This window comes from Humulus lupulus, unplaced genomic scaffold, assembly GCF_963169125.1.
Source record: "Humulus lupulus unplaced genomic scaffold, drHumLupu1.1 SCAFFOLD_77, whole genome shotgun sequence".
Lineage (NCBI taxonomy): Eukaryota > Viridiplantae > Streptophyta > Magnoliopsida > Rosales > Cannabaceae > Humulus > Humulus lupulus.
The window spans coordinates 23,781-38,897 of record NW_026908821.1 but is presented as its reverse complement, the minus strand read 5'-3'; the positions used below and the strand labels follow the sequence as shown (position 1 = coordinate 38,897).

General features: G+C 30.8%; 2 protein-coding genes across 4 annotated transcripts; one reads left to right on the top strand and one right to left on the bottom strand.

The window, feature by feature from the left end:
• The first annotated feature begins 1,815 nt into the window (after positions 1-1,815).
• Positions 1,816-7,522, top strand: LOC133811955 (patatin-like protein 2). Of its 3 annotated transcripts, none has more exons than XM_062246234.1 (7): positions 1,816-2,083; positions 2,182-2,372; positions 3,728-3,917; positions 4,626-4,787; positions 5,624-5,926; positions 6,417-6,592; positions 7,001-7,522. In XM_062246234.1, the coding sequence occupies exons 1-7, from the start codon at positions 1,952-1,954 to the stop codon at positions 7,254-7,256; spliced, it is 1,410 nt and encodes a 469-aa protein (XP_062102218.1). In that variant the 5' UTR covers positions 1,816-1,951; the 3' UTR covers positions 7,257-7,522. The 3 variants fall into 3 exon arrangements, with proteins under 3 accessions (XP_062102218.1, XP_062102219.1, XP_062102220.1); XM_062246235.1 differs by having other exon boundaries at positions 1,819-2,083; positions 7,004-7,522; XM_062246236.1 differs by having other exon boundaries at positions 1,945-2,083; positions 2,216-2,372.
• A 2,788-nt stretch (positions 7,523-10,310) lies between these two features.
• LOC133811960 (putative phospholipid:diacylglycerol acyltransferase 2) lies at positions 10,311-13,757 on the bottom strand. The gene is made up of 6 exons (XM_062246247.1): positions 12,858-13,757; positions 12,443-12,665; positions 12,081-12,364; positions 11,583-11,925; positions 11,210-11,478; positions 10,311-11,136 (listed from the first exon to the last, which is right to left on the bottom strand). The coding sequence occupies exons 1-6, from the start codon at positions 13,334-13,336 to the stop codon at positions 10,653-10,655; spliced, it is 2,082 nt and encodes a 693-aa protein (XP_062102231.1). The 5' UTR covers positions 13,337-13,757; the 3' UTR covers positions 10,311-10,652.
• Between the last annotated feature and the right edge of the window lie 1,360 nt (positions 13,758-15,117).

Sequence of the window (15,117 nt, the reverse complement as noted above, 5' to 3'; positions counted from 1 at the left end):
TCAGAGGACAGCTGAATTTTATTCGTTAGTTTATTATGTTAGCACTTGTAACCGACTATACCCTTTGAGTCTCAGCTCTCTATATAAGAAGCTCAACTTGTATTCTTTAATAATCAATCACAACAAACACTCTTTTGTTTTATTCTCTCGTGTACAATATAGAGAAAACAAACGTCCCTATTTAATGTCGTAATATATAGGTGCATCACAATATAGCCATAAGACATTAAAACTTTTTCTACAAAGCCTTTTAGAAATTATTTCGAGGGATGATGCCACGTCTCCTACTTAAGGAGATTATGAGTGTAGCTTTATGTAGAGAAATTGGTGGAAATAGACCCCATTTATAGTGCATTTTGCACAATAACCTACTTTCAAAACATTTTAGCTAAATGACCTCTTTTATTAATGAATTTTTTATATTACCCATCTTACTCTTAAAATAAAATAATAATAAATTAAAATTAAAAACTCTAAACTATCATCTTCCTCCTCTCACTCATCCACCCACACCCATCCACAACCACCCACTATCATCCCCCGCCGCCACCGCCACCACCACCACCGGCGACCACCAGCCCCTACCGCCGGCGAACACTGCTCATCACCGGCTGCCACCATTTCTCCACAAATCTGGTCACCACTCATTCAAAAGGTTGGTTTATAAATCTTTTTTTTTTTTTATAAAATATGAGATTTTTTATATTGTTTTTGTAGATTTAAAATGCAAAATGATTGTTTTAGTATGTTGAAAGTATAAGTAAGAATTTAGGTTTATTTCTGGAGTTTATGGAGATTAAACCTTGAAAATCTGAAAAAATTAATGGTGGTTTCGGTTATTTTCGAGATTGAAAAATCCAGAATTTTTTGACAGCTTGTCTAATTTTTCGACAAGGAGTCTAAATTTTAGACCAGTAGTCGTAATTTTAGACCAGTAGTCGTATTTTTTCGACCACCTGTCTAAAAATTTAGACAACTGATCTAAAATTTAGACAGGTGGTCGAAAAAATACGACTACTGGTCTAAAATTACGACTACTGGTCTAAAATTTAGACTCCTTGTCGAAAAATTAGACAAGCTGTCAAAAAATTCTGGATTTTTCAATCTCGAAAATAACCGAAACCACCATTAATTTTTTCAGATTTTCAAGGTTTAACCTCCATAAAACTCAAGAAATAAACCTAAATTCTTACTTATACTTTCAACATACTAAAACAATCATTTTGCATTTTAAATCTGATATTTTATACAAATAAAAAAAGCTTTATAAACCAATATTTTGAATGAGTGGTGGCCGGATTTGTGGAGAAATGGTGGCAGCCGGTGATGAGCGGTGTTCGTCGGCGGTAGGGGGCGGTGGTCGCCGGTGGTGGTGGTGGTGGTGGTGGTGGGGGTGGGGGATGATAGTGGGTAGTTGTGGATGGGTGTGGGTGGATGGGTGAGAGGAAGAAGATAATAGTTATTATTAGGATTTTTGTTTTTAATTTATTATTATTTTATTTTAAGGGTAAAATAGGTAATATAAAAAATTCATTAATAAAAGAGGCTATTTAGCTAAAAACTATTGAAACTAAGCCATAGTGCAAATTGCACTATAAAAATAGGCCATTTTGCCAATGACCCCTTTTATGTATCTATCAGTGTAAAATTACGTACATAACTCATTTAATGTTTCCAGAAGACTTTAATTTTGAATTGACCAATCCAGCCAACAACCCAAATAAATGAGCGACCAATCCAAATTATCCAACTCCAAGAGACTCTCACACTCAGAAATTTACTTTTGAATTTATAGTACTAATGTTGAATAAAAATAGTTGGGAATTTTCCTAGCATTATATATTCTCTCGCTCTTTCACTATATTTGTCTAAAAATATTTCACTTTTAATTTCTTCAATTCCCCAATCAATTCCATTTTTTTCTCTTCTAACACACACATATATATATGATATGAAGAGAACCAAATCGTTTCTACCGTCGCCGCTGTATGGAAATGTGATCACTGTTCTTAGCATCGACGGTGGTGGAGTAAGAGGAATTATTCCGGCGACTATCCTTGCCTTCTTAGAATCTGAGCTTCAGGTAGTATAAATATATATATATATTTAATTAGAGACCATTATGCATGGCTACGTACGTACGTACGTACAAATTATATAAAAGATGGATATTTGGTACAGAAAGTGGAGGATGACAAGAATGCTAGAATTGCAGACTATTTTGATGTAATTGCGGGAACAAGCACAGGTGGACTCATTACTGCCATGATTACAGCCCCAGACCAAAACAAAAGGCCATTATTTGCTGCCAAAGATATCATCGACTTCTACCTCCAACACTGTCCTCTTATCTTTCCACAACATCATACCAGGTTAAATATATAGAGAGAGAGACACACACACACACATACATAACACTGTCCTCATATCTTCTCTTAAACTAATATGCTTTGAATTTTATCTCATTTAATTAGAAACAAATTTTATTATGTATTTGAATTTAGTTTTATCTACTTTAATTTAAATTTAATGTTTCATGGTCTTAATTTTATATGATTAAAAATCATTCGATAAAACTAATAATTGTTCCGACAGTTGTAGATGGAATGAGACTTATCCCAAGTAGAACAAAATCTGTGCCATATATTTATATATATACTAGATATAAATATTTACTTACTTTTATTTATAAAATTTATTAATTATTTTTATTAAATTTATATTAATATCATATAAATTTTAAAATAAATATCTTATTTTAATTAAATAATTTATTTATTTTTGTTTAAGTTTATGTTTGTTGTAGTTTTTGAAGACAACAACAGATTATATATTATATGTTTAATGTAATATTAAATATTATACGTGGATTTTAAATTTAAGTTTCTTCCTAATTTTAAAAAAAAAAACAATTTGTTGTTAATTCACAGTAGATATGTTTAATATTATATTATTATAATAAGTGAGTTTAAATTTATTTAAAATTTTATTTAAGTTATAAAATATATGATTTTATTATTTTTAAATAATTATTATTAAAATATCTAAAAAATATCGTATTTTAATTTGTTTAATTAATTATTATTTTAAAATAATTATCATTTTAAAATATCTCAAAAAATATCATTTTTTAATTATTTATTTTATTTTATTTAAGTTTAAAACTATCCTTAAATATAAGAATATTCTGTTAAATACAAGAATATTCTGTTAAAGTTAACATTAAAAAAATAAAAAATCGTTAAAACTAAGAATTTCCGTTATCTACACACTCATTATATAGAAGATATATATATATATATATGAGTGTTGCTATTTGACACGTTAAGGTCTCCAACACCATATGAAGTGGCACTTCACGATTAGTTAGCAATACCCCATAATATTTACTAATTTCAAATATATAAAATCTCATATTGAATTACACCAATAGCGATATGTCACATCCTTGTAGTATTGAGCATAAATATTGCTCCTTAACAATTATTTCTCTCTCTCTATATATATATATATATTGAATATTGCTATTTGGAGGTACCTAACACTATATTGAAGTGGCATCTTATTTAATTTAAATATGTGTGAGTTGATATTGAATTGTATGAATAAGGATGATATCTATACGTCATTTTCCAGCCCTTGGCAATTCTCATTCATATTACTCATAAGTCATAAATGCCCAACTACCTAACTTTATTGACTAACAGTAAAATAAATATATGTATAGGCATAAGCATACAGGTCATCTTATTAGTAAGGTTAAGTCTCTGAGTGGACCAAAATACGACGGGAAGTATTTGCATAATCTGCTGAGAGAAAAATTAGGTGATGTGAGGTTGAACCAAACGCTTGCTAATGTCATAATTCCAACATTTGACATCAACCGTCTCCAACCTACTGTCTTCTCTACCTATGAGGTATACTAATTAATTAATTGTAAATACATAACAACATTATTTATTTAAATTTTGAGTAATTTTGGGTCCGTTTGGTAAAAAAAATTGTTTTTGAATTTTTTAAATACAAAAATAGAAATATTTTTTTATTTTTATTTCTTTATTTTTAAAAAATAAAAATATGTTTGGTAACTATTTTTTGTTTTTGTTTTTAAAAATAAAAAATAATAAAAGCGTTTGATAACTTTTATTTTTATTTTTTGTTTAACAATACGAGATATTGATTTGAAAAAATAGAAGAAACAAAAATTGAAAATTGTTGAAAAAAATTTGAAAGTAAAAAAATTCTATTTTCAAAATTTAATAAATTTTAATTAAAATTTATAAAGATAATAAATAAAAATAGAGTTATCAAACACATTTTTTGTTTAATTGTCAAATTTTTAATTAATTAAATAAAAAACTATTTTTTAAGTGTTACCAAACAACACTATTGTTATACACTTTTATTCTACACGCTCAAATGATATGTAATTAATCTTAATTATACAATTAAATATGATGTAATTCCTAATTAAAAATATTTATAATTATTAATAATTACATATCGATCATAATGTGTATTTTGAGTGTGTAAATTGAGAAAGTATCTATAAAATTTATATACAATTTTACTTTTTGGAAGTGATTTAGCTTGTTAATTTCTCTATTATATATGATTTGGTTTAGGGAAAAAGGAACTCCAGCCTAAATGCTTTGTTGTCAGATGTATGTATTGGAACCTCAGCTGCTCCAACCTATCTCCCACCTCATTCTTTTGAAACCAAAGCCTCCAATGGTCAAGTTAAAGAATTCCATCTCATTGATGGTGGTGTTGTGGCCAATAATCCGGTAATTAATTAAGAACATTATTCATAATTATTTAGCATATATATATAGTGAATCTTTTTATAGTCATAATGCATGTTAAGAAGATAAATACTAAAAACAGTTTATAATAAGGATATCTTCACAAAAATAAAAAACTGTTCATGTTAGTTAGTGAATTATTACGTATACGTGAGTTCAAAGATTCGATAACATACGTAAGAGAACAAATCATCATTGTCTCAAATAATAATTTTGATATATATATTTTTTTTTTGTAAAAGTGATGGAATGAGCTTAAGATGAAGAAATAATCTCATTCATCCAAAAAGACAAAAAAAAAAAAAAAGTCTAGTGTTTAGCCTAAGAGCATGCTAGGCTAATCCATGAGTCGTTTTATTATTTTATTATCATTTGCGACTAATGTGAATTAAAGATGTCCAATAAAGTTAGACAATAAAACTTTAATATCCCAAAACAATACCAACTCGTTTTTTGAAGAAAGAGTTATTATTAATGGTTGAAAAGGGCTTGAACTTGTAAAACCACAAATTTGAACCCAAATAACGGATAAGCTATAGTAGAAACATGTAATTTCTTAATTATGGATCTAAATTAAGATCGATGGCTTCTAAGAGGTATTAATATATAGTATTAATAAGGATAATTCTAGAGTGAAATTTAGCATGTTCTTCGAGATATGTGTAGCAAAGGGTTATACTTCTTTGTACGTAGTTTTCATTGCAGTAACATATAGTATTATTTTTTGCAATTTTCAAATAATATTTACTATGTATTAGTAAATGTGTAAAGGCGTTATGACTTTATAACCATATTAATTTCATTTTCAATTATTTTAGGCTTTGGTTGCTATAAATGAAGTGTCGAAAGAAATTCACCAAAACAATCCTGACTTCTTTCAAATAAAGCCGATGGAGTTCGGCCGTTTCTTGGTTCTATCGATAGGAACTGGTTCGGTAAAAATAGAGGACAAATATAGTGCTGATGAGGCTGCAAAATGGGGTCTGTTGGGATGGTTGAAAAGTCACAACTCTGTTCCCTTGCTTGATATTTTTACTCAAGCTAGTAGTGACATGACTGATTTATTTCTCTCTACTGTTTTTCAAGCTCTCAACTCCGAGAAAAACTACCTTCGAATCCAGGTTACTTTGTTTACATAGATATATTTTTAATGTCAAATTATAAAGTTAGTATGTATATATATAGCAGAATTCATTCTCTTACGGGGATTCACTTTAAGTCATACCGGTAAAGCTCTTTATTGTTCTCGACTCGTGAACAGTTTTTAGCGCGATTTTTTGTGTGATCGTGTATATTGTAGTTATTTAGAACATCCTGCAAATTTTCAGAAAATTCCGAATAGTTTATAGTACTGAAAACTAGGTTCAAACATGTTGTTTTCCACGCGCATAAAAAAAATTAGTCACTCGGGCAACAATATGTTTAAACCTAGTTTTCAGTGTAAACTATTCAGAATTTTCTAAAAATCGCACAAATGTTCTAAATAGCTACAATATACACAGTCATAAAAAAAATCGCGCCGAAAACTGTTGAAAGGTCGTCCTGCCAATAGTACTTAAAGTGAAGAATTGTCTCATATATATATATATATTAATTATTTTGATTATGTAGGATGACACATTAAGTGAAAAAGAATCTTCGGTGGATATTGCTACTAAAGAAAACCTAAAGAACCTTGTGGGAATTGGAGAAAAGCTGTTGAAGAAACCTGTTTCAATGGTTAACTTAGAAACTGGTATCTATTCTCCTAAACATGGAACTACGACAAATGGAGAAGCTCTTACACGGTATATAATAAATATCCATCCATATATAATAAAATAGATATTACACTAAATATGATGTTATATTTATTAAGTTTTGACATGTTGTGAATTGTGTGAATATGTATAGATACTATTATTTTGGCAAAATTAATTTTTAAATTTCATATATTTATTATGGTCTTAATAATTAGTGTATATATTTTGATTATTAGTATATTTTTTGTGTAAATATTATAATTCTATATATTTTGATCTTTTCTTCAACAGTTTCTATTCTTCCCCCAATCTTATAAAAAAAAAATCATTTAATCCTTATAAATTATTATTGGTAGACAGTTTTAAAAAATTTATATATTCTAATAATATGGTAAATATATTGTGTATAACTATATAATATTAATATATATATATAATTTGTTTGTAATTAAGCAGTTTTGCTGAAATGCTTTCCCGGGAGAGAAAGACTCGTGAAAGTAGACCAACTATAGAAGAGGCAAAGACTACCGTTACCGTAGAAGTTTCTATTCCACGAGATAATAGATATAATCTGGAAGTTGGTGCTCATCAGGGCTCAAAATCATTCCCCCCCAGCTGTTATAATAAGAATCATCATCAATCACAGTCTCAACAATCATCATCATCATCATCATCATCATCATCATCATCATCATCATCATCATCATAGGAATGCGCCTCCTAATAATTCTCAAAGGCATGCAACTATCCAAGAACTGATACAGATTATGCTTAGCACTAGGCTACCACAACCTCAGCCATTGTCATTTAGAGACTTTATACATGATCAGGACAACGGCGATCGATGACAGTACTACCAACCTAAGATATATAGAGTCCTAGTAAGATATATTGTCTTTCATTTGACAATACTAGTAAATAAGTATGTGCTTTAAGGATATTATTATTTATTTATGATAAATATTATTTTGGATATATGAGTTTGGAAATAAAGTCAACGTAATTGGAATTGAGTGTAATCTGGAGTAATTGCTCAATTTGACATGTTTGTATGACCATATAATTACATGATAATCATGTAATTGGAGGTCTCAATTACACTATCCAATTTCATAGCCCCCATGAGAATTTGGTGTTTACTATCAATTTTTAAATAATATTTATTATATAATATTATTTTTATGTGTAATTATTAACTGTTTTATCAAACATGACAATAGAAATTCATAAATAATTATAACTTGACATCCAAACACAACTTGCATTTTAAAATACAGTGTAATTACTCATATATGTAATTACTATACAATTGTTTTCAAACATGCCCTTATTATTAATTAAATTATTATTTATTTTGTTTATTTTTATAAAAAACACGGAATTCTCGCCTCAAAACAAAAAAAGTTAAGCTATTTTTTCAACATTTAAATGACTATTTTGCAGCGACAATTTCAAACAAATTATTTCAGAGCCCACTCATCATCTTACCAGATCCTCCACAAAATCGTCGATGTTACCTGTTGCCATGAATGACCTTAACGTTTAATTTTATATACTTCGAATGAAGGACAATATTATAAAATTTTCACGTTATGCTTTACATGTTTTGAAGTGTGATTAAGAAGGTAGTAAATCTAATTAAGCTTGACTGGGAAGACACTATACAAATTATTTAACTAACTTTAGGTAATAATAATACATTAATTAACTAACAATGTTAAATCCCCACTAACTAGAGTTGCCGTTTCTAGTACACACAAGAAGAAGATTATAATAATATTTTAATGATTATTGAAAGTAATTACACCCAACAGATATATGGTAAATGAAACTGGTGCGTTCGTTGCTAGATGGTATTAACATTAAGGGCGTGTTTAAAAGTAATTGTGTAATTACTGAGTAGTAATTATATATTTGAGTAATTACACTATATATTAAAATACAATGTGTGTTTAAATGTCAAATGGTAATTATTTATGAATTACTATTATCATGTTTGGAAAAATAATTAGTAATTACAAAAAAAAATCATATTATGTAATAAATACCATTTAAAATCGATCCCTAAAAAATTGTTTATTTTTATAATAAGTTGCAATTACTGTTTATGAGAGTATTGAAAAGTATTTATCTCGTGTAAATTGATGGCATGGGTATGCTTAGTAGTCAACGTATTTTATCCTTTCTTTATTTTATGTTTTGTTACACTTTATTTATATTCAAGACTGAAAAATATATCTTACTAAATTTTTATTTGTACAAGGATGGAAAGAAGTTTACTACTGGCAATATATTGATAAATGTACACCGTTCTCTTCTTGCTAAATGGACAGTTTATGCGTTTTTATACCAACTCTCAATTGTCAAGTTTTTCTTCAAATTTTATCGAAAATAAAATAACAAGTTACACTGTGACTGGTCACAAAGAACAATGAAGCAAAGCCATGCAAAAAACATAAATGCATAATGATTTTTATGTAAACCGTAATTTTGAAAATATAAATTTTAGTATATATATATATATATATATATATATAGGTTTATACATTTTTAGATTCTATTTTTTTGTCTCATTACTTATTTAAACTCTATGTTTTGACAAATTATTTTTTGGACTCTATATTTTATAAAATAGTTCAAATAGACCCCTAAACCCATTTTTGATCAAAGTTTTTTGGACCAAAATCACAAATAATTCATCAAACTAACAACTCGAAACAAAAATATAGTCATTCTGTCTAAGAACTGTGTTGTTATACTCAATTTTTTTTTCATCAAATTCAGGTTTATGGGTCTATTTGAACCATTTTACAAAACATAAGGTCCAAAAAATAATTTGTCAAAATACAGGATCCAAATAGATAATGAGATAAAACACAGGGTTTAAAAAAGTATAAACCCTACATATATTTATATATATATATAAATGAAAGAAATTTTTTTCATAAATATATAAATGAAAAAATCCCAAATAATAATCGATCGATGTACTATGTTTTTAAGTGGTTAAGTTTTCATTATTAATGATGGTGACTTTTTATTAATTATTATAAACTTTTCTTAACATGCTATTTGTTTGAATTTAATATTAAAGAGTAGTTGAGTGTTATCATGTGATATAAAAGGTGTAATGTAACGAGTCTCAAGTTATCTTCAGCCAAAAAAAAAAGTCTCAATTTTTTTCATTGCAGTAGGTGATCCATATGGCATTGTTGGATTATAAAATGTTAGATATTATTTCCATTTGTCATTTAATCACAAGTTATTTGTCAATTCATAAGAAAGTAAGTTGCCAAACTATTATTTTGGAAATTGTTTGAAACCAAAAATAAAGCAACTTATTTCATTTCTCACTAATTATAATTTATGAGGATTCTCCCTTATTATCATTTTTAATTTCCTATCATGTAGTAAACTTTATTGCACTCATTATTTTTTTAAGATTTATTCTATTACTAAATTAATCCACGATTATCACATAATATACTATTTATGTTAATTTCCCAAAGAGGAATGAGCAATTTATTTTTGTCAATGTGACCCAAATTGGCCTGCTAATTCATGATCAGCCAATAAGACAGCCCAATCCAAAGCCCACATATCAAAATTGAGCAATGAGTATATAAATATATATATATATATATATAAAAATATATCAGTCTCTCCATTTATGAACTCTATCATAATCATTAATACTCAAACCACTTGTACAATATAGTGTCAATAATTAATTAATACTAATTTTAACCTTTTTTTTCTTTTATATACAAATTTTTAGGGGAAAATAATAAAATAAAAGCAGAATCTTAAAATGCACAAGCAGTTATAAAATCCTTTGTTAGCTTGAGCCAATCTAACAGCACATTGGTAATTTGTTCATATATAGAAAATTACAAATAAAAAAAACCAACTGAATTGCTAGCTAGAGTGAAATACTTATGCCTTTCTATTCTCATACTCTGATCACTTTGAACACTTGTTTTTTCTCTTCTGAGCAGCATAGCAGCAGCCTCATTATTAGCAGCCTCAAAGTCCATTGGAACTTCTTTCACTCCCTCCTCAAACTTCATCATCATCTTCTAGTGATGATTATCATTCATAATAATCACAGCTGAAGATTTATTCTCTGAGACATTTTCATGATATCCGAATGTATGCGGTCGCCTCCAATATCTTTGCCACTGGCTCCAGCAGCCACCCTCAAAACATCTTCAATCAAAGCAACATTTCCCATGATGTCAACATGTGCACCACTCTCCAAACCCCTGCCCTGCAGCAGGCTCGATGGCGCTTTGTGTCGGTACTCTCTTATGTAAGTAGCTATGCCGGACGGGTTGAATCTAGTCTTTCCTCGCCACCCTTTGGCACACATGAAGCCTGCACTCAAAACCGGAACACTCTCATCACCATCCACAAAGTATACTCCATTCTTTAGGCAGCTGTCTGCTTGGCCATCGGCCGAGCTATCTATTCGAAAGGGAATGCTCTTGCACTTGCTTGAAGGAGACATTTTATATACATATGATCTTTCTGTAGGGATTCCAACTCCATAAAGAGAGTAAATCTCCATATCAGGAGCATGAGGTAGCCTGTAACAGACATTTATAAGGTTTTGTGCTTCAATTGATTTCAAAATGGTTATGATAGCCAATGTAAACTTACTTGGTTTCAAGTGGATTTGACCAGTACTTGTAGTGTGTGTACTTAGGATCATCAAGATTATCAGCTATTCCATGAGAGAAGTGAGCCTCGGCCCGTTGCATCAGTTTCGGAGCCACAAAACGCAGTAAATCAAAGGCATTTTCAGCTGTGTAGGCCTTGTTTTCAGCTAATTTTCTGATGTTTTCTCTGCTTACTTCATCATATTCAGTCCAAACCTCACCACTACATGATAAATTAAGTCCAGTTGAGGATCGCATTTGGAGAAGTTCCTGCCAATAAATTTTTAGAATCATACTTAATACTAGTGCCACATTTCTGTTACAATGTAAATTAATTTTTCGAGCAAGTGACCAAATTCAACAATTCTATGTACCTTCAAATCAGGAGGAGGAAGATGAGAAGAAGGAATCTGTGATGCTGCCTTTCCAAAAGAGATTATTCTTCCATACTTAACAGGCTCTTTTATTCGAAAACCTCTACCTCCATCACTGTGATTGAAATTAGTGTCACTTGAAGAGAGTTGTTGTGTATTTCCTCTCTTATCCAAATCACAACTAAGTCCTTCCTCAGGAGACCAATCTAAATTGCCCCAAATAGTATCTCCACCTTTTGGCAATAATGAAATGGTGGAATCCCAAGTTCGAGAAACTCGCATAAGATGTTCAAGTGTTTGAAGGCCAAGAATGTCATAGTCTAAAACTCCCGGAGCCATAGCCCTGCAAGGGCCAAGAGTTCAAATTCCATTATAAACTAAAGATAATAATATGAGTTGCTCCCACAAAGTCCTTTTGCTGCTACTTATACTTTTCTGATGTATTGAAAACAATATAGCCAAAGTTCAAAATATGAGAAAAGGATTGCAAAAACAAACCTGAGAAATGCCACATCTTTACCCTCGGCCGAAAATAGGTTACTTACAGCCTTTGGAACACCAAGAAAAGCTGGACCAATATTCATGATTGCTTTGATGTGCTTGGCACACCAATCTGGACCACCACCACCTCCCATAGGTGGAGGTGATTCAACCCATTTCATGAAGTGAAGGAAATAAATGACCCCCATAGAATGAGGCACCACCACCACTTTCTTATAGCCATTGGTCACATACATGAGCTCAATTTTACTCTTCAATCTACTTAGAGCTTGGTCCCTAATCTGCATTGTTCCCGTTTGAAAAAACACATATCAGTATTCTTTGTATTGACAATGAATATGAGAAGCAGAGTTACATACCTCTGTATTCTGAAAAGATAGTCTCCAATCATAGGCTGCCATATACATGTCCTTCCCTTCATAACCAATTTTGGCTAAATTCTCGATAAGAACTGCCCAAACAAAGTAGCCAGGAGCAAAATAGTCAGCTGCAACAAGTCCTGAAACCGCTCGGACTCGAATCCCAGGCGGGTCGAGCCCTGTTTCGTTGTGTAGTGATAGGTGTTCCAACCAACACAATGGCCTAAAAAAATTCCACAAAAGGGTTCAAAAATTCAGTCCGATTTGAAACTAACAAAAAAAGTCATTTACAAAGTGTAATTTTCAATCAAATTGTAACTCATTCAAGTCTTAGTTGACAGTACTAGTCTAGTAAAATAACCACCACTATCAAAGTCAATATCAAGTAGAATTTGTATAAAGAAAAATGTCAAACCTTTTGAAGATTTCAGTGAAACTACCACCCCAAAGCCTCTTACGAAAAAGTCCCTCAGAACAAGGCCTGCCTTCCCAAAGCTCAAGCCCACCAGTGACTATGCCAGGGACCATAACAACAGGGTGAAGTGGTGTCAAGCCCTCTCGCCTGAGCCTCTCCCCGGGCGATTCCGGTACATGAAAACCAGTTATTGTGGGTGGTAAACTGTGGTAGAGAAACAACAGAAGCCACCAAGTGGTACACAAATACCCAATAAACCAGCAACAACTATCTACACACCTCCATTCCTTTGGTTGCTTCTTGCTCCTCTTCTTCTTATTCTCCTTATCTTCATCTTTTAAAACGACACCGTTCTCATCTTTCTCTTCATTCTTTTGGGTCGTCGTAGTACAATGAAACCCTACTACTGGCTCCACAAAGCAAAGCTTCCTAAACCGAAGAACGGAACCCATGGCCCAAAAGCTTTGAACTTTACACATATAGAGAAGAACAAGAGCAACCCATCAAGACAAAATACGAGACTAAGAGGCTAAGCTAGGCGTTACGAAGAGCAAGACCACGTGGTAAAGAAGAAGAAGAAGAATATAGGAACAGTAAAAAGATATGTAATGGTGTAAGGAATCATCACAACCCAGGAAAAAGGCAGAGAAGAATCGAGAGAAGGAGCAGCCGATTGAGGCTGGGCTAGCCTAGCTTCTTCTGCTGAAAGTGGGTGTTGTGGTGGGAGCAAATAAGACTAGTAAATTCAACAGCACTGACTCTCTCTCACACCTAAGCTATGCCTTGGTTTTGTGCAACGACACTTGTCTAGGCATTTACATGCAAAGTTTCCTTTTTTATAAGCTGGGTGTGTGTGTCACCGTTTCGTTTTGGTGCAGAGAGTGAGACAGTGTGGCTCTGGTTTTTCCAAAATGTTATGGCTTTGATTTGGAGTGGAGTGGTTCTTTGATCTTCACGTGGATCAATCGTAAAAACCTTTACATTGATTAAACCTCTGTTTTAGTCCCGGTAAAACAGGGTAACAATTTGTCTATATATATATAAATAGAGTATTTACCTTAACTTGTTCGACATTACATATGATCACGATTTGTGTAATTTATTATTGAGATCTCATATTCAAATTAGAAACATTTGAGATTTAATATTTTCCCGAATAATATTTTAGATAAATTATTTTACAAAATAATATTTAAAAAATTATTTGCCGAAAACGATTTTAAGAAGGGTTTATTCCATTTTAAGACTTTGTGTTTTGGCCATTATTTGTCTTGATTTTGTGTTTTGACAAATTATTTTGTGTATTCTATGTTTTGTAAAATTATTCAAATAGACTTATAAATCTGATTTTGATGAATAAAAATTTGAATATAACAACACAGTTCTTAGGCAGAATGATTATATTTTTGTTCTGAGTTGTTAGTTTGATGAATTATTTGTGATTTTAGTTCAAAAAACTTTGATCAAAATCGAGTTTAGAGGTCTATTTGAATTATTTTAGAAAACACAGAATCCAAAAAGTAATTTGTCAAAATACAATATCAAAACAAATAATAAGTCAAAATACAAAGTCTAAAAGTACATAGACCCTTTTAAGAAATAGTATTAGTAAAAGGTGGGAACAGAGATGGAAAGAGAATCCAAATGTGGCATTTTGGGTATATGAACACATGGAATCAAAAGGAGTAACTAGTGAAATTAAATTTTTTATAATGTTACTTTATTAAATAATATATTTTCTTTTATTTTTATTGTTATTCTGTAAAACAAAAAAAATATTTAATTTTGGCCAAATAGCCTTTCAGATGGTGTTTAGAAATTAGAATTTTCAGCACTTTGTCGAGTATGTCACGAAAATTATTTTGTAAAACATTATAAATAAATTAAAGCTTCCAAACCTCATTTTAAGTCCCAATTGAACCCAAAAACCATCTACATATGTCCTAGGCATCATAACCCAAGTAACCATAGACAAAACTCCAATCAAATTCTCAACATTCCAACTCCAAAACCCAACTGAAACTCAAATGAAAACAGAGCAAGAACTAAGATTTTAATAGCCAGAAACTCACCTCAATCTCAGCTTACCACCCTCTTCAATGGTAGAGCATAACCCAAAACCCTCAAGGCTTGGTTCTCTAGCTTGATTCCCCAAATTAAGCTCAAAAATTCAAGGAGAAAAGGTGGAGAAATGGTGCACGGGAAAAGAGGAACATTTGCTCTATTTTGGTTACTTCCACAGCCATCTAATGGCTAATAT